The sequence below is a fragment of the Falco punctatus genome (genome assembly GCF_963210335.1).
Source record: "Falco punctatus genome assembly, chromosome: 1".
Taxonomy (NCBI): Eukaryota; Metazoa; Chordata; class Aves; order Falconiformes; family Falconidae; genus Falco; species Falco punctatus.
In genome coordinates this window covers 34,693,114-34,716,139 of record NC_137580.1, presented here as the reverse complement: position 1 = coordinate 34,716,139, position 23,026 = coordinate 34,693,114, and the positions used below count along the sequence as shown (strand labels likewise).

The 23,026-nt window shown below is 35.5% G+C and overlaps 1 protein-coding gene across 1 annotated transcript in view; it reads right to left on the bottom strand.

Moving 5' to 3' along the window:
* GPM6A (glycoprotein M6A) overlaps positions 1-21,469 on the bottom strand; it is a 144,024-nt gene extending 122,555 nt beyond the window's left edge. Inside the window, exon 1 of the mRNA XM_080372031.1 lies at positions 12,303-21,469. Coding sequence (XP_080228157.1) covers positions 12,303-12,339 — 37 coding nt within the window. The 5' untranslated portion in view covers positions 12,340-21,469. The remainder of the gene's footprint in view (positions 1-12,302) is intronic.
* Between the last annotated feature and the right edge of the window lie 1,557 nt (positions 21,470-23,026).

The window sequence follows — 23,026 nt, the reverse complement described above, 5'->3', positions numbered from 1 at the left end:
TTCAGTATTTCTAGATATTCACTAGACATTGTCAGAGCCCAGAACCTTGTAATAACAGAAAGCCCTGTAATAGACCCTCAGTTCAGAAGGATTTATCCTCTTATGCCACAAAACAGAGGCAACTAACACGCTGCTTCAGATCTGTGTTATAAGACCAAAATTCTCACCTATAGTTCATTACAAGACAACAGAAAGAAGGATAACACCAATGTTAGTCTTCACACTAGCAGCAGGAATTTAAGGAAATTAAAATCCCAGATAATCTTAGAAAGCAGACCATGACCATGTTGCAGAGAAAAGGTAAAAAGAAGGTCACTAGTAGCCTGCCTTGGGGAAAATTCCATCTGCACAGCAAATTTGATGATCAGCTTGGCTTAAGCATGTGAACAAGACACACTAGCAAAATATTTCAATACCACTAGAAGGTCCAGCATAACCTGCCCAAAAGTGAATCCAGATTCTAGAAATTCAAAGGAAAAACACAAACAACCCCCCTTAAAAATTAGAACAGCAAAGAAGAAAATAATAATAATTTCTTGGAACATGCAGACAGCCACAGGAGACCTCAAAGCATATTAATCTACTCTAATACCATGCAAAACAAACAAAAAAATCCCAGCTCATAAACAAACTTGATTCAACCTTCCCTCCAGTCTCCTCTCAGACCCTATTAAACTGCATCATCATCTTCTCTCACAGATTTCCTGCCAAAAACCTGACAGTTACATGCAAATTACTCCATGGCATTGTTAGGTCTTAATCTTAAAGACTGTGCATGTGCTTCCTTTCTGCTTACATGAATAACTGGCATAAATCTAATGGGATTCCTTACAGTGCGTGACATCAAATATGTAAATAGTCTGCAGAATCATAGCCTTGGTCATTGATTTTCCAGATTTTGAAGTTACTTAAGTCTGTAATTTTAGAAGCATTATATTACCCTAAAATCAAGGGCAATATATGCATTTACATGTGAATCCTACTCATTTCTACAACAATGGTGTGTAGGGTGAATGAAAGTGGTCCATAGTACTCTACGAGGAATATGAATTTTCCAGCAGAAGGGAAGTATTATGTAGAAAATACAGTCAAGACTAAATAGAAGAAAAGTTTAACAGCTCAGAGGAGTAGATCTCAAGCTAATTATGAACACCTGGAAAACAAGATACTGTTTTGTTTCGATCTAGTTAAGTAACATGGTAAGAAGATGCTTCTGAATACCATGAGAACCACAAAGAGAAACTGCAGGTGCTTGTAAGGAACTGCAACCTACTACTACTATGAGGAAAGGCAGGAGGGAAAGCATGGTTATGCTTATTTATAATGTTAAAAGTATGTTATTCAGAAGTAGTGGTCAACCTCTCTGTAAGAAATTAAAAGGCTGGGAAAGTCTCTGAAGACAGTTGTACTGCTATATTAAAGCATCACAATAAATAAGCATTTTATATATCAAACATACTCAGACTATTTTGTGAGAAAGTAAATCACTGTATTTGTCTCATTCACCTAGAAATGTAAGTTCCTTTTCCATATAGGAGTGGTTTATCAGCAAGTCACTAACAAAGGCAAGCCATGTTAAGTGGGAAGCATTTCATGCTAAAGCTACTCAGTTTAAAATCAATAATACAAAATTCAATATTATAATTGAATACTTTCATGAGCAACACAGTGGCCAGTAGTCAATGGTCCCTTTCTAAAGGCAATTTCAGACATTTACTTGTATTTACATTTATGCATACTGAGTCACCATTTACAATTACTTAGCAACCTAGTAGCCCCAGAAGTTCAAGTACATGTTTTTTATTGGTATATAACCTTTGCAAAAAACCACGGTCCTTTAAAAGTTATAAGTTCCATTGTGCCATATGCAGAATTCAAAGTGTTATTGATTTTATCATTATCAGTAAAAATAAAAATCTGTTCATGGACATCTGCTCAACTAAGTTCTCACAATGGACTAATCCAACAGCCAGAGAGGTTATATTTGGGCTCACCATGCCCAGTAGCAGCTACTGCACCTCCTTTCTTCTACTGCAGCTACCTTCCCTGTTTAACATTGTACTCAGGTAGGGCACAGCCGCATTTGTCTGCACGAAGTGACAGCAGCACCTTCTGCTCAGTTGTTTGCCAGCTCCTCTGTTGAAAAGGAAGCATATCAATGAGTATCCCAGAGACCAGATCCAGCATCCAAGCTGCACCATGAACACAGTAAATAATTTATGCAGAAAAATGTAGTTGGAAATACGATCTTCACCACAGAGGTCACAAAACAAGCAGGCCAGTAATGAGCAAGAAGTTGCTGAACGTAAATCACTTTGTACGTATGACATGAGGATGCAATATGGTATTTAACTGGTAAAAGGCAAGGATTAATTTACTGGAAAGGTTAAGGTAACTTTAGCTGGTCTATTGCCATTCGCTAACAGGGAAGGCAATTCTCCATTGAATGACTTCACAGTTAGTTAGGTAACCCACAAATGCTCCCTCAAGTAAGATCAAGAGTATGCCTCCCTCTGGAGCAAACGCCCTTCTACCTCTCTAATAAGTAAGTGGTAATTGTCCCGCACTTTGTAAGGAAGGGTAGATGCTCAGTTTTACATAAACTGCGTCTTTAATTCTCCTTATCTAATAGGAACACCTCAGAATTTGCAGTTCCTGCTAGTATTACCAAAGGCTTATTACAAACCATAACAACAGTTAAAAATTTTTCAGAGAGGGCTCTATCAGTAGGCTATGTACAGATGCCTTTGGCAGCATGCCCAGGATACCATGAAATTCAGGATGTTCCATGAATTCACACATCATATTCTCAGGCCATTTGGGTTTTATGGGTCAAAATGTATGACTTCAATTTTCACAAAAAACCCAAGGAGATGACTAGGTAAAACCTGAAATATGGAAGGCTTACTAACGTCTGCAGGGTACTTCTATAAGCTAACAAAGAGTCTCTTCAGGGCTTTATAGACCACCATAATAGTTAGAGGCTGGGAAATTTTTTTCAAAAGATATCAGAAAGAAAACTACTCTAATGTGAAATGTTTTACTAATGTGAAATGTTGAAGAACAGTCTTAAGACCTAGAATTTATTTACTGATAGAACAGGAACAATAGAACTAGCAACAGAGCTAACTTTTCCATGGCCTTCCACCTCTAGTGCACACTTGGAGGATACACCCTCAGCAACCTACACAATGTCTTGCCCACCACAGTCCGGTTTCTCCTTGCCATACTAGAGAAACTTACCACAGCGTCAACTTCTGCATGCAAATTCTAGCCTCTAAGTACTAAGAAGTCCCAAAGCATTCAAGGTACTGTTAGTAATTTGCACTATATTGGAGCAGATCTTTTGAAGGTCAAGGGTTGTTTGAAGTGAGATGTGCAATAGAAAAGTACAGGAGATGGGGAGCAAACAATTTGGCAGGTGGAAGTAGAACATGACAAGATGTATGTATTGGCTTTCTTTCGGAGAGGTAATGTTCAGAGCTCGGTACCATCCAAGCACAGGGATGAGTACCTGGCTTAGGTTTCCTCATCTCCCCACTGAGATACCAATCAAATTCATGACACCCAAAGATCAAGATCCACTCCTGTATAAAAATCTGCAAGTCTAATTTCTTAGCTATGGCCAAACATATCCTCACTTAAGAGCTGCAAAGAGACATCCCAAGCTTTTCCCATGGTTGTTTTCTAAAGGTTTTTAAACTGATTCAAAATTATGCCAGCTGCTTACTATTGCATACAGCTTAATAGAGTAAGAAGATTTGGTGGGGAATCGGGGTGTGGCAGGCTTTCATGAATTACGTAAACCAAGCCAAGCTGATTGACCAGTAGTACAGGGTACCACTACACTGTGGAGCCTCTCACACTTGGCTACATGACCTTGCTAGGCAAGGGTACAAAGTACCCGCTTCCTTCACCAGAGAAACTACTTTTCCATGAATGTGAAGTGATATATTTTCCCAAATAAAGAGAATCTTTCCTGTCTCTCATTGCTTTAAGATAAAACCAAATTTGCTCTTCTTCCTTCCCTCACCCATGTACAATATTACTATAGTAATATTAAAATATTACTATAGTAGCCATGAACATAGCATGGCTGCTGCTTTACTTGGGAAGGGATGATGGGGCGTGGTGGGGGTGGAATGTGTTAAAGTTACATGTTCGCTGTTTCAAAAAGATAATCTGAATTTATGCTTCCAATTTTTTTTTTTATGTAGAACTTCTCAAATTTATTTACCAACATCAATCTGCAAATATCAATCTAGTACTACTCTGTTCAGATTACTTGTGTTTTGTTTGGAGGTTTATTCCTTAAGTTTGAAATTATCGAACTTTATATCACTATACCAACACCACAAGATATTATTTTTTTCTTGAGGCGCTAAAATTTAAAGTTTTGGAAGCCATTTAAAAAAAGTCCACCTTGAAACACACATTTTTATTTCTAAATAAACTCTTAAAATTTCCATCAAGGCCCTCTATAGGTCCTGTCTGAAAGACAAACATTAGTATCTTTAATTCTTTTAACTCTAATATTGTTGTCTATTTCCACATCAATTTCAAACTTCTGAAGGTCTTTCAATTTGCACTGCTTATTCCTTTCTTCTTTTCATCATACTACCTTTCTTCAGCCTCTACCAGCACAATCATCTCTACTTTTTTCCCATTATGCCTAATGCAAAGCCATACCTACTTAATCATTTCACTATTCTACTATACTCTTTTCCTTTGAATTCCCCCTTAACGTCCAATTTTACCTATATAAAAACATCCTCCTGCAGACTAGAGAAGTAGGATGTGACCAGCTGTGACTTAATTAATAAACATACAGAACTTGTCATTTTATAATACATGTTCACAGAGGAAATAAAAAAATGTTGTAGAGTTTCATTTCCATGCCTTCCAGACGCTAAAAAGAAAGTGCTTCCACAGAAAATTGAAAAGCCAGAGAGACTTTTTTTTTGGTTTGGTTTGTTTTTTTTTTTAAGAGGAGGGAAAACAAAACACACTCCAGGTACAAATGGGAAGATACTGACAAGTGAGAAATGCTTATGGGAACTGCAAATACTATATTTTACTTGAGTTTTATTTACATTCTGGCAGTAGAACCTTCTTGCAAAGCTCACACACCAAAAATGCAGCAAATGCACCTTTTGCTGAAGTCTAGTTTTATATCAGAAAGGCAGCAAATGCACTGCTCCTCTCATACAACTATTAAGAAGACATTTTCATTAAAATTTATACTAAATTTATTGTGACATTCATTTGCTGTACAATTATATTGTTTTCACTACTGGGGGGGAAGAAACTTTCACTATGTGAACCAAATAAAAATGCTTCAGAAACTGTCCAAGTGCAAATATCAGTGGTATTATAAATCTGAAGAGAAGAGTAATCCTTGCACTTAGTTTCTGATATTTTAGCAACTGTTATTTGGAACAATGTCATCCCAGATGGCTGCAGTATAAATTTTGGGAGGACTACTGAACTCCTACATTATGATTAGTAAGAAGGAAATTAAAATACTGGGGGGGGAGGGGGGAATTTAACATTTTTGAGACTAGTGTAATGTAGCATGAGAGCTGGCATGGACAAGCTGACAGAATACTTACACTACTGTTTCTGTGAGTGGCCTTCCTTCATAAAGCCCTAGAGCATATGTGCAGAAAAATTCACAATTCTGATAGTTAATCCCTATTTGGTGTTTATCTTTGACCCTCACGATTTTCATGTTCAGAGTTTTCTCTCTCTAGAGTTGAGAAAGTGACAAGACTTATTTCTTATTCATTGCATGCTGGAACTGAAGTGGCTGTAATTCCCTGCACCCCCAAGCAAAAGATTTGTGACAATACATCAGTGTGGGACTTGCTGGCCTGTCTCAGAAATCAGTCATATGATAAGGTATCAGCAGGAATTTTGTGGGTTTGTTGCATGAATTAACTGAAAATTCTTCTGAAATGGAATTGTCAAACAATATTAACTGATAAAATATTTTATATAAGATCAATATTGACCTTTGTCTTTTTACATTCTGATTTTCAATGGCCACCAGGTGCTTATGTGCTTTATGGTTTCTATAAAATCATACACATAGTCTATAATCTGAAGCAGAACAGCCCAAAAATGTGGGTTTGTTCTTGTTGTTTGGTTGGGGTTTTTTTCTCATTTTCTACTTAATCCTCCATATAAAACTAACAAGAGGAAAAAGCATATTGTCACCTGTTTATATAGGGAGAATTAACAGTTTGAAACTACTGTACTAAGAAAGCAAACACTGTCAGTATTTAAGGCTAGCAGCATTCCATCCATTCTTCCATCTTGAACTTTAGTGCAGTAGCAGGTAATTAGAACAGGTTAAAAATTGCATTGCCAAAATTGTTTAAGGTGCTTATCAGAAATGAATGCATAGTCACAATATAAAATGAATAATTTTTACATACTGGATATATTAATCCCTCAGTCCTTCTACATAAGAAGCCTTAAAATTAAGCTGAATCAAACTTATTTTTGCCTGATCTGCAGTATTTTGTCATTAGTGTTAATTTTTTCAGAGTAACTAGAAACCCAAAATATCCCTTTTCCCCCAAAGTAAGCCTTTACTTTCACAAACTGTAGAAAAAGCTTTTTATAAATGTATATTACTGTTTTGATACAGTATTTTTCTAAGAATTGGTATAAATTAATAATTTTAAATATATTCAACACTTTTTTCCTAAGCATTTACATCTCTTGTTTGTGAAATATCTTATTTCTAAAATAACTTATTTATGAAATTGGCATACAAGTGTCAAAATTACCATGAGGACTTAAATTCTTACACACTGAATTGAGGATTCCATCTGCCTTAGGGCAGTTGGAATACTTTCTGCCCTGTAAGAATATATATGAAAGTATAATTAGGTCCTATTAATGCTGGATTTTCATGGCTATGACTAATATGATGTTAAGTCTGTAAGAAATACAAAGTTTTCTACTATTAACAGAGACATTTCAATGTTAAAAATTAAATAAGCAAGCAAGAGTAAATTTATTTACATTATTATCTATGAATAAAAGCCTTATGTATTGAATAATAACATATTCAAATTGCAGCTCTGGAACTCCCTGCTTCTAATGTAAGAATATTCAAGTAAGGTAGTCTGTAGTTACTAAAGAGGAATAAGTTTTCCAGTATCTGAACAATGAACTTCAAAGAAAAATGCAATAACATTCAATATAACAAATCATATTCATTATCTACTAAGCAGTATTAAGGAGGAATTACAGTAAGTTTCTTTGCCAGATACTAAAATCTATTTCCATATTTAACCTCGAATAAGAAGAAAGAATTTACTCTGTTAGTGAATTTGTGATTGTCAAGTGAGTATTTTACCTGACAAAGCATACGTGCACACCCTCCTTTAAGAGCAGGCAATAGTAAACATGATGAAAGTTAAAACCATTCTACTCTGAAGGAACCTGTAAAAATCCAATCTGAACACAAGCTTAGGAACTAAGAGTGGAATTGAAAATATATTCCCAAAGGAAAGAGAGGTTGACTGCCCACCATTTTTCTTTAAGAATCAAGCATCACAAATACAGATTTTGTATGAAGAATAGCAGTGAGCAAATGTCTGCTACTTCCTACATATAAGATGAAATTTAAAAACTGTTTCCAAATTACTCACAAAACTGATTGGACTTCAGGGATCCTGCAAGAGTAGACAGAGTACTAACAACACAAAAAGGATCTAACTGAAGATACAAGCATGGCTCACACTTAGCTTGGCATTTACAGTAAAGAACAGAAAACAACTCCTCTGTTTTATTTGCAAGTATAGTCGCCCAACAAAATCCAAGTGCGAAATATTGATATTTACTCATTCTTATTTTAATCAATTTTCTAACAGTAGTCAAATAAGAAACTGGACAACTCTTCTCTTTAAGAGATAAATAAAAAGATTTAGGAGACTAACTTGCACAGGATGTCAGCAGGGTTTTGACTGTTTGGTTGTTGGTTTGTTTCTTATTATGAAATAAAAATCACCACTTTCATCTATAGTATCCTACGCACTCAGAGTCTGCCATTTTGGAAAAAGTACTGAAGTAAGAAGAAGCAATTCAACCTCTCATGGCTGATACAGCAGAGGCTGTGTGTACATATTACTAATAGCATCCTAGTCTCCTTATGACTTTCTTCTAAAACTCTGCTTAAAACTCTCCTTTCACGGCATGCTGTGGAACAAACAAAAAACCTTTGACAATAGATTGCAGATCCACTTAAATCACTAATGCAGACCAAATAGTAACTCATTATTTATTTTCTACTATTCAGCTATTTCTTGTCACAATAATACTTTCTTTTCCCTATCCTACCAGTGGAACATTGCCTATATTTGTTAAGTATACTACAGCCAAGAGGGCTTAAGCAAAATTAGCTTTTCCTCATGTTTGCTGCTTTACAAACACAGATGCTTCATCCATTCCCAGAAGTTTATTTTATAAAGGAATTCAAACTACAAAATTAAGTTTTGGATTAACAATAAAAAGGCACATTTATCTTCAATTTTGTTCAAGTGGTATAAATATGTCTTGCTGTGATACAGAATTTTTTTAATTTTTTTTCTGAAATAGGTATGTGGTGAGAATAATATTAACCTTCACTGTACCAAGCCCCACACATTGCAAAAAACTACAGTGCCTGCCTTCTGAAAAGTTTTCTATTGGGATGAATGACTGTGGTTGGGGACATCATTTCAATCATAGCGCTTTCATGAAGGGAAGACCTGTTCTGCAGGAACTGGACCATTATCTTTTTCCTTGCAGCAAAGCTAACAGTTTGGCGTCATTGTCTTTCAAACACTGGCAGTTGAGACCTACCACTGACACATGCAAATTTATGCATGAGGTTTTCAAAATTAGCATGCAACCCTACAGACATCAGTGAAACTTTTAAGTGGAGTTGATGATTTTTTGAAAAATAAACCAGTCAAATAAATTACAGGTTTTAGTTACCCTGGGTTTTCAAGACAGCAAATTTGCAATCAAAGCCTTTAGTGTGTTACAGTTTTAGGCATGTAGCATAATGTCAGTATTATGGAAAGTGTGAACAAGTTGATATTTCTGAGATATTATGACTTTTTACTTTGATAGAATATATTTTAGTGTTCACACACAGCTTACATTTCAGCCAGACTTTCTACACACTTTGAGTTCTTGGACAGCTACAGACAGCTGTGTAGCAAATACCTTTGAAATGTCCTCACCAACCTGTACTGGCTTGCAAGTGAAGAAAACATGGTATCGAGGGGAAAAGGGGGGTGTGAGGTGGAAATCTTTTAATACTTTAAAACAGAAAATGAATTAATAAAAACTATTTGTTTAAATGTGTACAGCCTTATATATGAAAATTGCTGGAAAACAGCATTATCTCATTTTACCATGTTAAGGGTGCTGATAGCAAGAGGAAACCACACCTTCCAAGGCCAAAAGTAGTAAGGGGGGGGGGGGGGAATGGGGAATATATATGTCCATTTCTGGTTTGCACTTATTACTTTGACCTGTACAGGTCCTAGTAATTCATTACTTTCAGAAAACAGATGTAATAAATATCCTTGCTGACAACTGTCCAAGATACAGCCATAAACAAATCGTGTTAAACACTAGAATGTACAGAGATTGTGCAAAGCAGATCATCATTATTTGGAACCACTATGGTAAGAATTATGTTTGCACTTATCAATATCTTATTGCATAAAATTATCTAAAATAACGAGACTTCCAAATCTGCAAGCCTTTTATTAGAGCTATCTTTATCATATTTATGAAATGCATCAATATGAAACTATTCGTTTCCATCATGGCTTCTAGCAAGACGTAATGCTTTTCAGTGGGAGGTTCAAAGCATCTGCTGTGAAGAGCACAGGAGTTGATAAGCAGTGACAATTTATACTCGCTTTGATTTTGTAGAAAGCAGAGGAGAAAGAAAGAAACCGTTCCTCTCAAGATGGCAGAACAAAAATTAGAATATATGGATTACAACTGAAGATGATGGGACACTACAGTTAAAGAAACTAGTCCAGACATTTTCTATGGATATCAGGTAAACACATAGAGAGATCATGCTAAATAAAAGCAAAAACCCCAGAAATTATGGAAGAGAAGTATCAGGTCATACTAATAATATCAATATTTTTCAAGTGCAAAGTGCAAACATTAAAGAGATCCATGATTTCATAATCATCCCTATAATTCACTGTATTTCCAACATCTGCATTCAAGCACCCCCCAAAAATAAAAAAAATTAAATCTATTTTTTCATTTTCCTCCTGAACAGCAAAGTTTCTTCAATCTCCAAATACGTTTTAAAAGTTGTCATAATCCAAAGTGCAAACATGACAGGTTGACATGTCAGATTTGCAGGTATGGTCACAGCAAGTAAACAGCATCCCCTTCCACACCAATAAGGAAAAATACATATAATTTGTGAGCTCTTAACATTCTCATGTCACTGTCTGAGATGACAGCTGTGTACCACTAAAGGGAAAAAAGGCTGAACAGACAACATTGTAAATGGGGGGTGGAGCGTAAGTAGTGTTAGCTGTTGTAATCACACTATTAATCACACCATTTTGAGTGGCTATTGGCCATTCAACTGCTTATCATATGAACAACAAGGACACAGTTTTTCAGTAACAACATGTTATGTTAATATCCAAAATTATTCACTTTTTTCTCTGATTCCCCCCCCCCCCCCCCCCCCCCCAATAAGAATTCAGGGATTTTGAATTGCACACTTTCTTCAGGCAATTTCATTCAGTAACAATGCAGTGTATTGATTCAGTGGTCAAACAGTTCAATTCACTTGTTTTAAGAAGGAAAAACATTCATTTCAGACTTTTAAAAAAGCATGTCTCTCATTTCTAAGTGTAAAGCACACCAAATAATTCAAACCATAAAAGTAGTGATTTTATCTTCTGAAAAAACAAACCAACACTGAATTTTCTTGTGCTTTCACATTATTTCTGCCATTTGCAAATAATAACATTAAACTGAAAAAACTCCTGAAATCACCAACCAGCTACTAATCTATGTATCTATAAACATAAGTACATATACACACAGAGGGGGCACATTTATCCTCCTTTAGACTTCTCACAACTGCCTACTGTGTATCCAGATCAAGTCAAGACCATAAACAATTCAAAGCTGCATTCTGCCTAAATGGGTCATTTATAATGAGAAAGCATGACATTTACATGTAGAAAGCAGACTGAGCAGGAAGTGGAAAAACAGAACATGGCATCAGCACAGAAAAATATGCCTTTAAAGGCAACTTATATTAAATGATTTTTCAAGTTCCTCACAAATGGAAGTGAATTCAAAATAAATGCAAAATGAAAAGTATACATGATTTAACGCAGTAAATATTCATAGGATTACCCTTTATGCTGGCAGTAGAGTAAAATGAAAAAAATCTTGGTTCCTCTCACTACTGTAACGTCGCTTGTACCCAAAAACACTTAAGCCAAAAGACCAAAAATGCTATATTTCTCAGAGATTTACAAATTATTAAGTAGTCAGCAATAATTTTAAATTGCACCTTTAAGTATAACACATCCCATAACATTCAGTTATTTTCAACTTCATCAGAAACAGCGGAACAGAAATGCTCTAAGCATGCTGTGTACGTCTTGCTAAAGCAATTTCAGCTACAACATGCAAAATTCATTTCAGCAAAATGCAGATCTGTACAATGCAAACATTAGAACTATAACAAGGCTGCTTCAACACATCACAAAGCAAGCGTGAAAAAAAGGCAGACAAATTTCAGTACTGCCTAAATATATACAAAATATACCCCATGTCTTTGTTCAGTCTGGACTCTCATTCAAGGTGTAAATACTGGTTACATTGTTAGATGCACTGCAACCAGCTCCAAATATTGTGGGTAGCTCTCTCATAGTTCACACTAGACTCCCTTGACCCAGCTAGACAAGCATGAAAACATAAAATAAATGAAGGTTAACAAAGACTGGACTGGGAAGCAGGCTGCATTAAAGGCTTGCAATATTATTAGTATAGATGTACAATTTGGTATTTAGATTCTTTTAATGCTAGAGATCAGATGACAGTCACTATCTTAATGCTAGGTGCTATTGAAGAGAGACAAATGAAGTCAATTGTATTCCAAAAGAAAAAATAAAATCTTTCCCTATCTGTCACGTAAGAATATTCACTAACCTTACAGCATGTGCTAAAGAAAATAAGGAACTGCAAAATAATTATCTCCCTCTAAAAAGAAAGCAATTTTATCACAATACCTTTCTGTGTTTGTCCCTCTTCCATATTCTCTTCCATGGCTACCTTTCTTCACTAGAAACAGCTACAGAGAATTAATCAAAAGCTTCAGTCAGATGTAGGAAAAAGCGTGGATTTCTTTTTCCCTGGGAAGCTCCAACAGCAGAGGCTTAGGCAAGTCCTCAGAGCTTAGCTAAGGCTCCCTCACTCTCCTTGTTTGCTTGGAGACAGGCTGTCAAGTGCAATTTCATTCAAATTACTCTTCCGTGAAGATTATCAATTTTTCTTCTCAAAGCTGCCCATTGTGCACCACTGTAAGCAGGTATTCAAATGAACAGCCTGTGAATTTTGGGGGGAAAATTGGTCTGAACCCTTATGGCAACGACACCAATTCATAAGCCTCACTTTGCATATAAAATGGAGAAAAGAAATTGAGGTTTGTATTGAAATCTGTGTTTTAAATTGGAAACAGGCTGTACTGAAAACAGATGGAGGGGTGTCCTCCTAACGGGAAGCAGACCACCAACCCATAATTCCCCCTATTCGCTACTGAAGTGGGAAAGCCCAGATGCCTGTGGGTTCTTTATGCTGTATTACTTGTCTTTCTCTCTTCCCTCCCTCTTTCTCCCCCCCCCCCCGCCTGCCCCCCCCCTCGCCTCTCCTGCTCCTGTATCAGCACATTTAAGAATAATGTGACTCTTCATTTCCCTCCTTCTCATACATCATCTGGAACTAACAACAAATATATGCTATTACCCTTACAATAGTGTTGAAAACATCTTTATAATGGTACCATTTTGTATTCCACTGTGTTTATACATACATACAAGCACAATTTAATACACAATGTTAATCACTGTAGGATATATGCGCTGTACACATTACCTGTCAGTGTCACAGTAAACAGGAATTTAGGGGCAGTTCAGAGATTTAAAACAGTAACTGCATAATTTCCCCCTTGATTTCTAATATCCAAAATTAGCTGTACACTTCAAATCCCTGTTAAAAAATGGACCTGCTTAAAATGGTGAAGAACCACATGTGGGTATGTATGTGAGGAAGCACATACAAACACACATACTGTTAGGAATTTGCCCAGGAAAAGCAAAGGTTAAATACACTGTGCGGGCACCTACTCATTTGGGGAGCTCTGCAGTCTGATTTGGAATGCAAATTGCATGCTGCAGTCTAGCAATACATTACCATTTTTGTACCTTAGTCTACAGAGTAATGTAACATCATTTTAAGATTTTCATTATTTCACCAAAAGTGCAATTAGAGCACAAGTCCAATTTTTCCTTTACAGTTTGCACTTCTCAGCCTTCTGGGGAAAGTGTGACTAAAATTTACCCAAAAATAAAAACTACTATGGCTGAAAATTCATATTTACATACGAATGATAAATAGCTTATCTATTTACTTTATACTATCTAAACAGAAGGCAGCACTAGGTCAATTTAAGTCACAAAAAAACCCAAACCAATTTGGTTTTGTTTGTTTGTGGCTTTTTTTACACAGTTGATATAGAAATCTGTTCAAATCTGGTTCATACCAGAATCATTTTTATATATGAAGTTAAATTTACATATGTCATTAAACAACTGAATGCACATTTATTTAGTTACCCAATGCCTTTCCTATCCTTTTCCATTTCAATTCAGCTTTCTAGGGCTCTGTTTTCTGGAATAATTGAACAATGATCAGTTGGTTTAGTTTTCAGATCTAACAATTTCAAAATCAACATATTGAGGCTGCCTATACACGTGGAAGTGCTGTGACATCATAGCATCTAAGTGCCTTCATCTCTCTTGGAATTATTCTTTCAGTCCAATTAAAAAAAAAAAAAGAAAAAAAAGAAAAAAAAGAGCATTATTTCCTTTAACACAGAAAGTCTCCTGTGTTAGTCGCCCTGCTACACTTTATTTTCAAACAATTTTCTTACACAAGCATTAATAAATCTTCATATCTGAAAGAATGACTGGGAAATATTTTATTTACAGTAACAATTTATTCTAAGCTTTTTTTATTGATAGCATCAAATGTTTGACATAACCAACCTCTTGAACAGCGATGTTTGCAACAAAGGAATCTATAGGTTGCTTATGAAACCAAATGACTTTGGTTCTTGAAACAATCATACAAACTTTGTTTCAAATATTAAAAGTATCAAAATAAAAGTCTCAAAAGAGATAACTCAGTAAGAATAAGAATAACAATAAAGACTGTACAAACATAAGTGACATAGAAAAGGGGAGGAAGAAACAACTTGTTCAATAAAGGGAGAGGGCTGCAAAGAAAGTAGGCTCAGAAGAAAACAAAACCATAGTACACAATGTGTAGTTACGCTGTGTAACTTGTTGCAGTAGGGTCTTGTAGAGGGGGGGTAAAAAAAGACAAACCCAAAAGAAAACCAAATGGAAAATCCGAATCACAAAGATCCATGATTATGAAGATGCACTGCTGGATCAGGAGATTCCTGAGCTACAAACTATTGGAGAGCAGAGGAGTATTTTGTGGAAAAGTTTTATGGTTTTCTTAAATTACTTCCAAGACAGTCTACTTTTAGACACAAACATATGAGATGTTGGGCTGAGTGAATCCTTGCTCTAGTCCCCACCACAGTCACATTCACATCAGGTTCACACACACTTTAATTTTAATGACAGGATTTTTAACTTCCTAAAAAAGCTACATTCATATGTCAGAGGTTGATGAAACCACAGTAACTGGTGAAGCGAAGTGTACCACCACCAAATAATGGCAATGGCTTTGAGCTTCCCACACACAGCCCTTGCAATAATCTATTTTTCTGTGTAGATATTATTGTCGTAAAAGTACTCACAGCTCCTCCTGTTAAAATCAGCTTCTCCAAACTACATGAGTATTGAAGCTCCCTTTTAAGAGGACTCTGATTAGCTTCAGGTGCTATTACTGGCCATCCATCCACAGCTTGTGTGTGAGAGAATGTGAAAGATTTGGTTATCTTCCTTCATATTTAACTGCATTTTATTACCATATTAATGTTGAAACAGAAATATGCCTCCTAGGTGTTTCTTTAAAAACTGTTCCAAGAACCTTTCAAAATTATGAAGAAATTATGAATAGGTGTTAATCCTAAAATCAAACAACAGAAAAGTTCTGCAAGTGTTAAGAAGAGTAACAAGCAAAACCAGAAAATGGCAACCTCATATGACCTTTTCCAAGCAGCAGCCATAGAGGTTTGCTTTCTTCAGCATACTGTGAAACACGTTTACCACCAGTGATACAGAAGCTACTTTAACGCCATACCCAGAAACTACCCAAGCTGCTAACCTGCTCTTTCTCAGCATGCTTCTGGCACAGAAGGAAACTATTTTAGTAGGAATTACATATGACTGTCTAAAATTCCCTCTTCATGTGAGATGAGATTATTGGTACAAGTGATCATTGGACAACCATGCCAATTGTAAATGGCAAGGCAAGACAGAACATCCAACGGTATAATGAGACTAAATAAACAGTTAATCAAGAGAATAATTGGAAGCTGATGACATTAACAGATCCCCTGGTATCCATTATGATATTATGAAACGTAGTTGAGCACTTACAGCTTTAAACAGCTTGACAAGACACCTGACTTACTCTTAGTTTTGTATGGCCTTCAAATCAGTTTACTGCTCCATCTTTCCATCCTATTGATTTTCAACTACACAGTTATGGTGCAATGATGTCTTGAGCAACACATGAAAACATAATTTTAAAGCACAATGTTATTTATGTTCTGATACTACTACCTCAATAACTGAGGAAGAAAAATCAAAATCCAGCTCAAAATTACCTCAGATATATTGCAACACTTCACTTATCACAGCATAAAGAAGTTGTGATGGATCTGGGGAATGAAGCAATACCTGTTCTTTGTGTTTCAGGGGAATTCACTTTGGATTAATGGCAGTCAGGTCCCACAGACTGACTGCCCTTTAGGGGCTGGGGTGGCATAAGGTGCACTCCTGGAAAGCATGTTCTGGTTTCATTATATGAAAGATAATTTATGCTCTTAGAGAATATTCTGTGATGCAAACCAAAATACAGCAGGTGGGGAAAACTGGAATACTGACTTTAAAAGCTCAGTCCTGACCTCACCAAAATGCTAATGTACGTGAACATGCAGTCATTATTTTATTAACATTAGGCAGGAGATTATGGAAAACTCTGAAAGGCTTACAGAAAAATTAAAATTGGATTGTCAAATTTGCTATTTAGAGTGCTCCACAATTGATACTTATATTTATATTAAAACTAGAAACATAACTATAAAATGATGGCACAAGATATTTAATCTTTGGAATATCCCAACAGAGTAAGGTCAAATAAAGCATTGAGAGGCTTTAAGACTTCCAAAACATTTCTAATTGTCTGTTCTGGGATATGTATATCTTGTTTACAGCTTCACAAGACACTTATCAAAACAAACAAACAGCACATGGTCCATCCCAGAGTTTAACTCATGCCAGACATTCATACAAGTACCCAGGGAAAGAAGAAATGCTTAATGACATGAAAAATAATCAGAATTAGTGGGGAAATGGAAGGGTAAGAGAGGAAGGAAGGAAGCAGAGGGTAAAATGTAACATTGGTAGGATATTGTTGTTCATCCCAATGATGGGATTGTGTATAGTTCTACTAATTCCCTAAGACTATTTTTCTGAGGAAATTACATTCTTCTACAGGAAGTACCAGTTTAAAATAGGCAGTTATCAAAGAAATACAGGATGGTCATATATCCTAAAGACATTTCAGAACATGCCTTTGCCTGATACAAATGATCCTATTACTACTTAAAAGAAATATTTGCATTCTGACTAATAATATCAATCATTGTTTGCTAAACAGAGGAAAAAGTAGTAGTGATATACAAACACAGGATATTTAAAAAAATGTATGAGAGGTTATTACAGTCCTGTTTGTGCTCACGTCAGAATGTTATGTTTGAAGTAATGCACATCTTTTCTTTAACAACCTCAATTTATTCTCATTTTTTTTTACATCTTTCTATAATCTAACACTTCTAGCAACAGGGACTTCATTAAGCGAGTGTGAAGGCGACCTCCTTGCATATAGTCTCATTATGGTCTATACTAATAACAACTAACATCATTATTATGTTCAGAAAGTTAACCCCTTTGTGAAATTCTCATCCAGGTAAAAAAAATTTCTTCACTGAGAAAATCGTTCACTGTATGAAAGCCAGCCTTAAAACATAACAGATAAGAATTTGTTCCTCTCTGTACTCAATTATGTATTTCATATATGCTGTGTCAATGAAGAGATAATAAAAACCTGATTAATAGGACCTCTGATTCAGAACACCAATCTTAATATAATCCCAGACTATTACCTATAGCTATTCTAAGTATTACCTATAACTTAAAACCTCCAGTCTGAGTTGATATGCTTCATGATTATCAGTAAACTTTTACTTTTTAAAATAAGTAAAATTTTCCAGATTAAGAAGTTAACACTGCCAATACTTATCCCCCTAAAATTCTGAAGAACTTGAATAATTTTGATAACTAAAAATAAGAAAATTATGCCTTTTTGAACAGGCCAAGTGTGAATTAATACCTTTGGGAAGAATTGTAGTTGTCCACATTCCCAAAGGATACTGTTACTCATCCAGTAAGATTTAACCTTGAAAAGATGCTGACGGCAGAGGGAATAATGGAGGTTAGTCAGCTGAACATGAATGCCAGACAGTAAAATTCAGTGAGATCTCCAATACCCCATTTATATATATATAAGGAATTCTAAACTGCATGGCCAGATTCTCCACACAGACACTCGAAGTCACAACTCTAAGCCTACAAGTATATTTAAATCTCAGTAGCAGCTGGCTGTTTACATCCCCTTCAAAAACTGGAGGCCATGCATGGATTCAAGCCCAGCATTGTGATCATCCAACACAGCTCTTCTCCGCCGTGTTGTGGGTAGTGTACTGATGTATGGATAAATACCCATATTGATGTGTATTGGATGTACTGATAAAAAAAGAGCATTTCACAGGATAGCATATACACACACACAGAGAGTTCTAGTTGACCTGACTTTTATCAGGGGACTTGGACTACTATATCCAGTGATCTTCTCCAACCCCAGCCACACTGCGATCGTATTATAAAATTTCCTACTCATGCAACTATTATTGAAATGTGGGTTATCAACATTATTCTCACACCATATTCAAAACACTTCATTGCACCAGCTACTAAGAAGAAAATTAACTCTATCACAACTGAAACCAGCACACTCGTGTAACTATTTTTGGGGTTTTGGTGCCGTCAAGGCAAAGATGCTGATGAAAACTGGAGGTACTTCAAAAAATGGCCACAGACATGGTTAAGGAAAATATCCTTTCAATTTAAAAACTCAAAGTGAGTGCAAAGACTGCTAAATTTAACAAAAAAATTAAGGAGCATCTACATTACATCGAAGTATCTACAGCAAAACAAATCTAATTGAAAGCTGCTCAGGTTAAGTCAGTATTGCTGGAATTTGAACCTCGACAAATTTGGAACAGAAATTATATTCAAATTTTTCTTCAATATACCAAAGAAATTTGGCAAGGTTGGATTCTTGAACACAAAATGATTTAAATTAAGTCCTATATTTCCCTAGTTATATTGAGTTTAATGAGGTCATAGGAATTCTCTTATTAATTGCCACATTATGCAGGAGTTTGGACTAGATGACCACACTAGTCCCTTCTGGTTTTTTAATCACTTAATTACAGTTGTAATGATGTTTGCTGATAGATTCCATATCTTAATGTGCTCCGAGATTCCCTTGACTTCTGTGGTCTTTGTACACCAGTGTTCATTCAAATACCTTCAAAATTTAAAGGTCTGATATATGTAGGAATTAGTCACAGCCAACACCTTTGCTTTTTCATCCCTTCCCACCAGTCTTTTGGAGTAAGTAGGTGACACACTGTGATTAAAGATGCTATTAGCCTCACGTGTAACAGTATGTGTGTGCTTCTATTCCATTAGTGGTATCAGTCTATTAAAGCATTCAAGTTTCTCCTTGGGTCTGTACAGTGTCTCTCTTGTGTTCAAAGGTTGAGAAATTTCTGAAAGCAACTTTTGATGATTTCAGAAAGACTGTACGTGGTCCCTTTATCTTGACAGGGACTACATTTACCTCTAAGTTAGGAGCTGAGAAGGCAGCTGGGCACAGAAGAATATGGAACACACACACAGCATACAATTAAAGTAACAAGAGCAAATAACCATAACAGTATGGAAAGAAAGAATGAGGAGAAAAAAAGATAAAAATGCATAGACGAGAATGTACCTTTTTTCAAAATGGTTCTCACTATGTCATATCTTGCTTCTACTTACCAGAAAGAAAGAAGAGTTTGACCATTCCCACCGGGAAACAGCAGCTTCCCATAGGAGATGCTGCTTCACAGGCAAAGAAAGCATCACATCTTTGCAGTCGAGCTCATGCTCCCTCACTTTCACCACAGTTCAGTGTGTGTGAGTGTAAGCGACAAAATTCAAGGCAGCATTAAAACATAATTATCCTTTGAACCTTACCTCAATGTTCATTATTTTTTACCCATAGCCTGCCTACAAGATTCAGATGGAGTTGATTTACACTTGGTGATGGGGCATCTCTGTAAACTCATTCATTTCTTCTGCTTTCCACTTCACGTTCTACATTTTTTCCACATGAATAAGAACATGGAAGAAATAACCAAGTTACTGCACAAATACAGTACAGAAAGCACAGAAGAGTAAGCTACAGAGTAGAATACTTGCAATATCAAGTTAGTTAAAGTTCTCTCTCCATTATTCTACCAGTTCTAGTTTAGACATCGTCTTTATTCACACGTTATTTGACACAGAAGAGTCTTTGCAGTTTAGACTTTTGGACATCACAAGACAATAATAATAATCGTGAGTTACTAAAGCTTGGCTTTCCACACTATGGAGTAAAAAGTCACATGAAATAAAATGAGTGCAGAATATAACTGTATGGATGATACATGCCACACTTTAAAACAAGAGTCCATGGGGAAAATTCTAATGATTTTACATAGGACTGAAGGTGTTATTTACTCTCAATAGAAACTCAAAAAACACAGACATAAAAAGTGTTTTCACTTTTTAAACTGTTGATTTTTAGAACTATAAAAACAATATATTACTATATGCATTTCAAAATAAAGAATACAATCAATTTTGAGACTGTCTAATTTATAGTAATGTTTTCCTCATAAGAGCAGCACATTATGGCTTCTCATTAACTGCATGGAAACATTAATGAAAATTATGCATCTAAAACTACCCACACATCATAAAGTGTATGGGAGGAACAGGCAGGATGCCAGGGAGGTCATTTTGCTTCACAGATTTTTCATGTCAGCTAAGGTAGAACATTATGGAAGGTGCAGCTCCAGTTTATGTAATATAAGAAGTTAGAGAAATTAAAGAAGAATAGAACAAGATGTCTTTGCAATGGCAGTAAGAATTTGGTTGTTAATGAGTTCAGACACCCCACTGAGGACTCTTTTCTTCAAGGTCTGGTTAGGGAGCAGCTACAGTAGATTCTTTGTGTAGATGCCAGCTACATTTTTACTACCACTGGATTTTTCTCCAACTGCATCCATTTCATCCAAGTTCTGAAGGGAATAAGGAAGTAAAAACAAGCCAAAAAAGGGAGATTAGCAGTGGAGTAAAAAAGAGAAATAAACAAAAGGCTGCTGGGTGGGTCCTCCCACTAGCACAGAAAGCCCAAGGCTTATGGAGGATTGTGAAGCTGACAGAAATCACAGATGTTTAATGCTTATTTTAAGGTCAATTTTAGTTGTCTGTGTTTGTTAATACTGGAGAGATCACAAATATTCAATTTGTAAAATAATGAAAGTTAAATTTTGTTTATAACAATTTCCCAGCAAGCTTTTTAGTCCTTTAGTATATCTCCTATGAGCAATGCATCGCTTTCTCTGATGGCCTACATGTGACAAATGTAAGGAATCTAAAACTGGCATCATTGTCATTCTCTTAGAGTAAATGTCATGACAAAAAACAAAAACAAAATTAATTTTGGTGGGAAAAAAGGGGGGAAATAGATTACATACTTCTAACTCTGTTAGGAGAGAGAAGTTCTAGAGATGAATTGCACATAGATACATATATAGATCCATGTGTGCTTTATATAAGTATATATTTATGTGTATGTATATTCATATATAAATGTATACATATAAAACACACTCACATGTACATATATATGCTCCTGTGCTGTTCTATTCAGCTGCAAAATATTCAGCAAATGAGAACTTTCTGTAATATGCATGCCCAGCAACAAAAGGCATGTAAATCATGTCCTAACGGAACATACCATTAAGTGCTGCGCTTCATCCCTCACCCCACTCCCTTATCATTCCTAGAAAATCAGAGGAAAAGATTTTAAAGCCATAACTGAAATTGACTGTTCAGTTACAGGCTACAAAAGGACAGTTTATAAATACCATCCATGAGCACTGCTTTAATGACGCTGGTTCAGCAAACTCCCTGGATCCTGTAATCTCTTTTTTAATCTCCGTTATATACTTAATGCCTTTGAAAGGATCAAAGTAGTACACAATATACTTATTACAGAGCAACATTGTAACAGGACAGGCGGGGGGGAAATAAAGATTAACAGATTAACGAAACTTTTTTCTTTTTTTGAAGCGACGCATTTTGGATGGTATTCAAGTTAAGATTCCTTTATAAATTCTAATTGCAATCTCTTAATACAACATGATTAGAGGATCTTCCTAATCTGGAAAACTAAATCACATAAATGGATTTCAGATCAGTTTTCAGATGACCAAAAAAAACCCTCACAAACCCAAAAAGGTTCCCACAAAGAGCTGTTGGCTAAAACACAGCAAACCAAACCACATTTCCTGAATTATCACATTTACTCTAACATAGGTAAACTGATTTGTGTTTTAGATGTCAGATACCTCTAAGCCTTCTTTGCACCTATTAACATCTAGTGTTTTAACAAGGAAGGAACTCCACTCTACACTGTAGAAATGTCACCACTGTACACTGTAGAAATTTCACCAAATAAAGTTATCACAAAATATTTTTCCCACTAATCCTTGGAAAAATATAACGATTGCAAAGACAATTTTTATTCTGATGACATTCTAAAGTTTACTGGTCTGTCTCTCAAACCATGGTCCAAAGCATAAGTACAACAGAATGTTCTGGCTGAACAAAGTCAGGATTTTTTTAATGTTATTACAATCATGACACTTATCCTACTAGCACAAAAAAAAAAAAAAAAGTTTTTTTTTTCAACTTTAAGAATTCAGGTGTGGGGCAAAGTAACTTCAACACTCTTTCCTTAATTGTGCAATGCATTATAAACATGAATATCCTTTATGTCTTTCTGAATCTACCTGTTAACATTATAGATCATAAGAATGTATACCTAAATTTTTTTCCTAAGAATTTCAAAAATATTTTCTTAAAAAAAAAATTCTAAGCATTTAAAAAATATTTTGTATACTTATACAGTACCTAAAAGAAGTAATCTAAGATGTTCAGGTATGAAATAATCACCTGCATAATTTTTTAAGGGACAAGTTTAATAAAACGCTGACTTACTAGTGTGTGTTTTTTAATTACTCTGCACTAACAAGATATTTTATTCATTTCTTAAACAATTATTTATGATACCTGTAATAATAGTATCATACCTT